We start from the raw sequence: 7,570 nt of genomic DNA on the forward strand, positions 1-7,570 counted from the left end.
TCGGGCAACCACCCCCGCCCAAAACAAAAAACTTCCAAAAAAAAAAAAAAAAGAGGATAATAAGGAAACTGAACAACTCTACCCATGTAAATTTCACAAATTAAATAAAATGACCAATTCTTTCCCACCACAGCCTTGCCAGCACTTGCCATTCTTTCTTTCTTTCTTCTTTTTTTTTTTTTTCCGGTAGAGGTTTTCACCTTAGGGTGTGTGCGCTCCCCAGAAAGAGAGAGAGAGAGACAGAGACTGCGGGAGGAAAAAGAGACTGCGAGAGGAAAAGAGAGATTGCCCCCTAGGGGGGATGGCCACGCCACAATCCTTTCTCCTCTATTCTTCTCCTGGGATCTTGGGCTAACCTGTCGAGCTCCCTGGCCTGATTTTGAAGCCATTGGATCTGGGACTCAAATCACAGTTGGCCATGTAGGAGTCCAGTGACGTAACTGCTTCACCTCATTCTTTATTGTTTTAAACCTAGCCATTTTAACTAGAGTTAAATGGTATTTCACGGTGGTTATAATTTGCATTTCCCTTTTGAAGAGACTTTGAACATTTTTAATATACTTTTGATTATTCGTAAATCTTCCTTAGAGAGTTGTATATTCAGTTAATTTGCCCATTTTAAAATTCGATTATACATTTTTTTATGGGTGAGCTGCTTGAGTTCCCTGTTTATTCTGGTTATCAATTCCTTATCCGAGGAATAATGTGCAAATATTTTCTCCCATTCTGAGGGTTGTCTTGTTGGAATGTAAATTAGCATGACCTCTGTGGAAAACAATATTGAGGTTCCTCAAAAACCTATAAATAAGGGGCCAGAAGATAGCATGATGGTTAAGGCACTGGATTCCACATGGTCAACTCCGCATTCAAATCCTGGACCTGGTAGCTTAAGAAACACACCAGGTGCATGTGTACATGCCCTAAATCCTGAGAAAAGAATGGAGAAGGGATTGTAGTGTGTTCATTTCCCAGGGGTGATTTCTCACTTTCCCCCTCTCTCTGTCTCTCCTTGTCTCTCTCCATTGAGTGCACGTGCCCTATGGCAAAAATCTAAAAAACAAGCAAACAATCCACCTACAAATAGAACTACCATATGACTCAGTAATCCTACTCCTTGGTATTTACTCAAAGGACAAGAAAACACTCAGTTGGAAAGACACTTGCACAGCCATGTCTATTGCATCTTTATTCATAATTGCTAAGACATGGAATCAACCTAAGTGTCCCAAAACTGATGACCGGGTTGAAAAATTGTGGCACATAAATACTATGGAAAATTAGCCATAAGAAACAATGAGACCCTATCATTTGATTCAAAATGGATTAATATAGAAGACTTAATGTTAAGTGAAGTGAGCCAGACTTTGAAAGATACTGTTTTTCCCCACTCCACATGTACAGAATGTTTGCATTCTATAGCAGAAATGGCAGGATCACAGGATATGATAGTAGAAAGAATAAGTGTAGATATCAGAGATTGTATGGGAGAGAAATGGGTTGTAGAGGGTGGATTGTAGAAGGTGGGTATGAAGTGCAAAGGGAAGAAACATTAAAAGACAAAAGAATGTTAAGTTCTCTGTTAAAAAAATAGTTCTGTATTTTTAAAATAAAAATACTTTTTTTAAATTAAAAAAAGAAATGTGCCAAGTATTTAAAAAAAAAAAAGTCCTCCAAAGTCTGAAAACTACCAAACTTTACCAAGATTAAATAGGTAGCCCAAATGACTCTGTAATATTAAGAAAAGTTGAAACATTTCTGAAAGGAAACTTCCAGGAAACCATCCACCAATGGTTTCATTGGTGAATTCTGCCAAATGTTTAAAGAATAAATAACTATTGTACATTCACTTTGCCAGAGAATAAAAAAGAAGGAATACTTTCCAACTCATATTATAAAGGCAATTACTACCCTGATGTCAACCCCAAAGACAGTAGAGACTAATATGTCTCATCAACATAGATTTAAAAATCCCTGGGCCAGCAGGTGATATACAGGTTAAAGTACTGGATCCCACATGGCTGACAGCTCATTTCAAGTCTCAGACCTTGTGGCTTGAAAAACCCATGGGGTGTGTATGTGTGTGTGCCCAAAGTCCCACGAGAAGAATGGAGGAAAAGGGGTTGAGGGATGGCCTTCCTCCTGGGGAGATGAGTGGGGCGATATCTCACTTTCTAGCTCTTTCTCTGGCAAGGGCACATGCCCTATAGCAAAAACAAACAAACAAAAAACCCTCAACAAAATTTTGGAGGACTGAATCTAGCAACACATAAAAATAATATACCATGACCAATGGGGGTTAGTCCTAGGAATGAAAGAATCTATGATATTGACAGTTTAAAGGAAATCCACATGATCACATCAATGAATGCAGAAAAGGCATTAGACAAAATACATCCGTGACAAACAAACAAACAAACAAACAAAAACTCTCCCAGAAAATGAGACTAGAAGGCAACTTTCTCAACCTGAGGAAGGGCAGAGCATCCACAAAAATTCATACAGCTAACATCATATTAAATACTCAAAGACTGCATGTTTTTCTCTTAAGACTGGAACAAGTAGTTGTGCCATTACTATTCATATTCAATATAGTACTGGCAGTCTAAGTCAGTGCAATAAGTCAAGAAACTGAAATGAGGGGCCGGCAGGTGGCATGGTGGATAAAGGTGCTGGATTAACACATGGCCGACTGCAGTTCGAATCCCAGACCTGGAGGCTTGCTTTCTCACTTTTTCTTTCTCTTTCTCTATCGGTCAAATTAAAAAATAGTAATAACGAATAGAATTAAATAAATAATTCTTTAAAAAATGGAAATGAAAACATAGAGATTGGAAAGGAAGAAATAACTATCTCTATTCACAAAAGATATAGTTATATATCCAAAGAAACCAAGAGAAGCTACAGAAATACTATTAGAACTAATCAGTGAGTTTAGTAAAGCCATCAGATACAAGATGAACCTACAAATGCCAATCATAAATAAGCAATGATCAATTGGAAACAAAGAATAAGAAATGATAATGTTTATAATAGTTCTAAAAATGAAATACTTAGATATAAATCCAACAAAGCATGTGCAAGATCTGCATGCTGAAACACACAAAAAGCTGATGAAAGAAGTTGAAGACCTGGGCCAACCAGTGGTGTGGTAGTTGAGGCAGCTGGATCCCACATGGCTGACTGCACAGTTCAAGTTTAGGATCTGGTAGCTTGAGGAATATACCAGGTACGTGTGTGTGCCTGCCCAGAATACCAAAAGGAGGAGGAGGGATTACAGCATGACCATTTCCCACGGGGGTAGTGCTTTCTTACTTTCTCTCTCTCTCTGGTGAGCAAATGTGCCCTCTGGTAACATTTGGGAAAAAAAATGAAGAAGACCTAACTATTGGAGAGACATGCCATGTTTATGGATTAGAAGACTCAAAAAATAGTGAAGATGCCAATTCTCTCCAAATTATTCTACAGATTTAAAGCAATTCTATTTTTTTTTTTTTTTGGAGAGCTTTTTGCTATAGGGCACGTGCAATCGCCAGACAGACAGAGAGAGACAGAGAGACAGAAAGCGAGAAATCACACCCTAGGGGGCATGGCCACGCCACAATCCTTTCTCCTCCACTCTCCTCTCGGGATCTTGGGCACGCACGCACACGTGCCCGGTGTGAGTTTAAGCCACTGGGTCTGGGACTCGAACTGCGGTCGACTACATGGGAGTCCAGCGACATAGCCATTATGCTAACTGCTGGTCCCAAGCAATTCTAATTAACGTTTTATTAGGATCTTTTGTAAACAGTTATGCTAATTCTAAAATTGATATGGAAGGCCAAAGGAACTGAAATAGCTAAAACAATTTTGAAAAAGAACAAAGTTGGAAAAATCACACTACCCATTTTTTTTTGGGGGGGGTGGTTTGTGGCTTTATTTAGAAACAAATAAAATGTGCACATGAGCTGTTTACACGTTCTTTCCTTTTCCTTTTTTTTGGGGGGGGAGAGGTTTTTTGCTATAGGGTGCATGCGCTTGCCAGAGAGACAGACAGAGACAGAGAGACAGAAAGTGAGAAATCACCCCCCAGGGGGGATGGCCACACCGCAATCCTTTCTCCTTCATTCTCCTCTTGGATCTTGGGCACGCACGCACACGTGCCGGGCGTGAGTTTAAGCCACTGGGTCAGGGAATCGAACCGCAGTCAACTACATGGGAGTCCAGCGACATAGCCATTATGCTAACTGCTGGTCCCTCTACTTGTTTTCTTCACTGCGCAGCCTGGCATTGGGATTGGTGACTCTGATGGCCAGCTGGGCTGCTCGTTCCACGATGGCCTTGCGGTTCTTGGAGGAGACGTTGTGGGCGATCTCAAAACGGTAAGAATTACTGCACATCAGTAGCACTTCCAGCTCCTTGATGTTGTGAACCGGGAACTTATGGAAGCTGCTGGGCAGCATGTGTTATGTTTTCTTGTTGCTCCCATAACCGATGTTGGATATCAAGATCTGGCTCTTGAATCTCTTCCGCATCCTGTTGTCAATATCTCTGGGTTTCCGCCAGTTTTGCACTTAATTTTGACATATTGGTCTGACTGGTGCCGGATGAACTTCTTGGTCCTCTTTTTGACCATCTTCGGTTTCATGAGGGGCCTGAGGGCAGCCACGACGCCTCCACAGCCACCTCCACAGGCAGCGCCAAGGAAGAGAGCACACTACCCAATTTTGAATTTACAGTGACAAAAAGCAGATCAGTGGTTTCCTGGGGAGAGGAGACTGGCAGACAGAGAGGCTGAAGTGCTATCGGTGTGTGTGCTCACTAGAGACACAGAGAGAGAGAAGGATAGAGGAAAAGTGAGAGAGCAGCCCCTGGAGAAATGGCCACATTGCAATCACTTCTACTTCATTTCCTCTTGGAATTTTAGGAATATACGCATATGCACCTGGCATGTTTTCCAAGCCACTTGGTCCGAGACTTGAACTGGGTGGTTAGACATGTGAGATCCAGCTGCCCTGACCACATCACCTGGTTGGCCCCATCAAATTGTGCATTTTAAATATGTACAGGCTCATTATAATTCAATAAAGCTTTTTTTTTTTTTTTTAATTCTTTCTAAAATGTTATATTCCTTTTATATCCAGTAGGTGGCAGTTAGAACAATGAATTTTGCTAGGGAACTTGAATCTTATCCTCTGGCAGTATTTTAGTTTGTAAAATAACATACGGGAAGAGTAATATCAAGATAAGTTAGCATTGAGGTATATTTTGTAATATTATGATGAAAATAAAAAGGCATATAGTTGTAAATAGTCATTAACAAGTTACTATTTATTAGTTTTTGGAAGTTTTAGGTATACTAAGTGTAGAATGCAGAATAAAGAATATAGTCCCTTCTTCCTCTACCCGCCCTCCAGCAATTTGCAGAGTAAAGAGGCTGGTTGACACTTGAACATATCTTTGCATTTCTTTAGTGCCTTTTACAGAAGGCCTTATAAAAACCACATATCATTCCTTGTTAAAAATGTTCTACCTTTTAAAAATTGGAAATTAAATTTAATCTTGTTAATAATAAATTCACTTTATTTTTTCTGACTAGATTGAAATTTCAGCCCCAGAATTTTCTAGTTGCCTTCAAGATTTCTTCCATCAGGAAAGAAGACCTGTCACTCATCCTGCATAGGAATATGGGGCAATTCCTTTGACCCCCAGTCCAGTTATCTGTTGAAAAAGGAAAAAGAGAGAAACTTTGACAAAGGTCATTTATGAGTATTCGTCAAAAGCATTTTTATGATTCATAATAATATACTCAGCCACCTATTATCCTTGCTTTATTTCCTATCATAAAAAGGAATTACTTGGTTAGATATTTATGGCTCAACCTAATTATTCATGTAGATTACAATCTAATCTGTGACAATTTATAACTTAGATTTAAAACTGAATTTATTTCTATTATCTTCCCACTTATTAAGAAAGGAGTTTCTACATTTCTGTATTTCTTTTCATCACAAAAGGACTATGATTTTTATCAGTGTCTGTTTTGTTGTCAAAGCAATGTTAAAAGCTTGAAAATATGCTTATGAAATCAAAACAAACAAGTAACAATCAAAACAATCTTATAAACGTGTTTGAAAATACTGTCTTAAAGCAAAAAAAAAAATGTTTTTAAAGTGTAGGGCAAAGTAGGCTAAACACATAATTTTGAATTTACCAGACGATTTTCCAGAAAATCAAAATAAAATGTTTTTAAATCTAGTATGATGAGCTTGTTAACTAAAATTGTGGTTTGGAAATATGTGAAGGTACTATTTACTCATTTACTTAACCCCTGACCCCATCTCTAAAATAGAAAAATTTTGCTGTGTCACCTTAAAAATTCCACCAGCTTCAGGTTGCTTCAAAAGACCATCAGGGTCTAGTCCATCCCGGGCACAGGTCACATACATTTCAGAGTAATCCTTCCCTCCGAAGCAGCATGAAGTTGTTTTTTCAACAGGCAACTTCACAGTTTGGAGTCTTTTCCCTAGACCACCAAAACATTTTATTTAAAGTTTAGTTCTGTTGGGGCTGGCAGGTGGCATGGTGGTCAAATGGCACTGAACTCCCACATGGCCGACCGCGGTTCGAATCCTGGACCTGGCAGCTTGTTTTCTCGCTTTCTCTCTCTCTCTCACTGTGTCCCTCTCTGGCCAAATTAAAATAAATAAATAAATAAAGGTTAAATAAAATAAATCTTAAAAAAAGTTTAGTTCTAGCAATTCTGAAATTGTGTAACATTTCTGGACCTTTTGCAGAGTAACAGGGAAGTTCTAAGACAATTATGGAGGTCAGAATTCATCCATAAAGGCCAGCCTGGTGGCTAAGGGAATCAGATCTCACCTGGCTAACCACGCGGTTTGAATCCTAACCTTGGCGGCTTGAAAAACACTCCAGGCATGTGTGCATACATGCCCTAAATCCCAACAAGAGGGAGAAATGGAGAAGGGATTGTGGAATGACCACATCCCATTGGGGAGGGTGCTTTCTCTTGCCTCTTCTCTTTCTCTAGTGAGCAAACTCACCCTCAGGCAATTAAAAAATTTCAACCGTATATTTTATCTACCTTCCCTGACAATGTGTTATTTATTTATTTAGAGAGAAATTTTTGCTATAGGCCGCATGTGCTTGCTAGAGAGACAGAGAAAGACAGAAAGCAAGAAATCACTCCCTGGGGGGATGGTCACGCTGCAATCCCTTCTCCTCCATTCTCTTCTCAGGAATTTGGGCATATATGCACACACGCCTGGCGTGAGTTTCAACTGCCGGGTCCAGGACTTGAACTGTGGTCAGCCATGTGGTAGTCTAGCAACATAACCATTATGCTATCTGCTGGTCCCTATTTATTTTTATTTTTAAAAGAAAGTTTGCTTATTTTTTTCCATTAAGTACTATAGAGTGGGGACAGCTGGTGGCATGGTGGTTAAGGTGGCTGGATCCCACATAGCTAACTGTACTTTTTTTCTTTTTCTTTTTTTTTGAGAGGTTTTTGCTATAGGGCGCGTGCACTTGCCAGACAGACAGAGAGAGACATAGAGACAGAAAGCGAGAA

The 7,570-nt window shown here is 39.5% G+C and overlaps 1 protein-coding gene and 1 pseudogene across 2 annotated transcripts in view; both read right to left on the minus strand.

Annotated features, from left to right (window-relative positions):
• Positions 1–4,168: 4,168 nt before the first annotated feature.
• LOC102477957 (60S ribosomal protein L32 pseudogene) lies at positions 4,169–5,236 on the minus strand (annotated as a pseudogene).
• Positions 5,237–5,282: 46 nt separating this feature from the next.
• RGN (regucalcin) overlaps positions 5,283–7,570 on the minus strand; it is a 20,870-nt gene continuing 18,582 nt past the window's right edge. For both annotated transcript variants that reach the window (XM_006161275.3, XM_006161274.3), the window contains exons 6-7: positions 6,351–6,505; positions 5,283–5,700 (exon numbers count right to left, since the gene is read on the minus strand). In XM_006161275.3, the coding sequence (XP_006161337.1) occupies positions 5,650–5,700; positions 6,351–6,505 (206 nt within the window). In that variant the 3' untranslated portion in view covers positions 5,283–5,649. The remainder of the gene's footprint in view (positions 5,701–6,350; positions 6,506–7,570) is intronic.

The sequence above is a fragment of the Tupaia chinensis genome, unplaced genomic scaffold (genome assembly GCF_000334495.1).
Source record: "Tupaia chinensis unplaced genomic scaffold, TupChi_1.0 Scaffold138400_2, whole genome shotgun sequence".
Taxonomy (NCBI): Eukaryota; Metazoa; Chordata; class Mammalia; order Scandentia; family Tupaiidae; genus Tupaia; species Tupaia belangeri.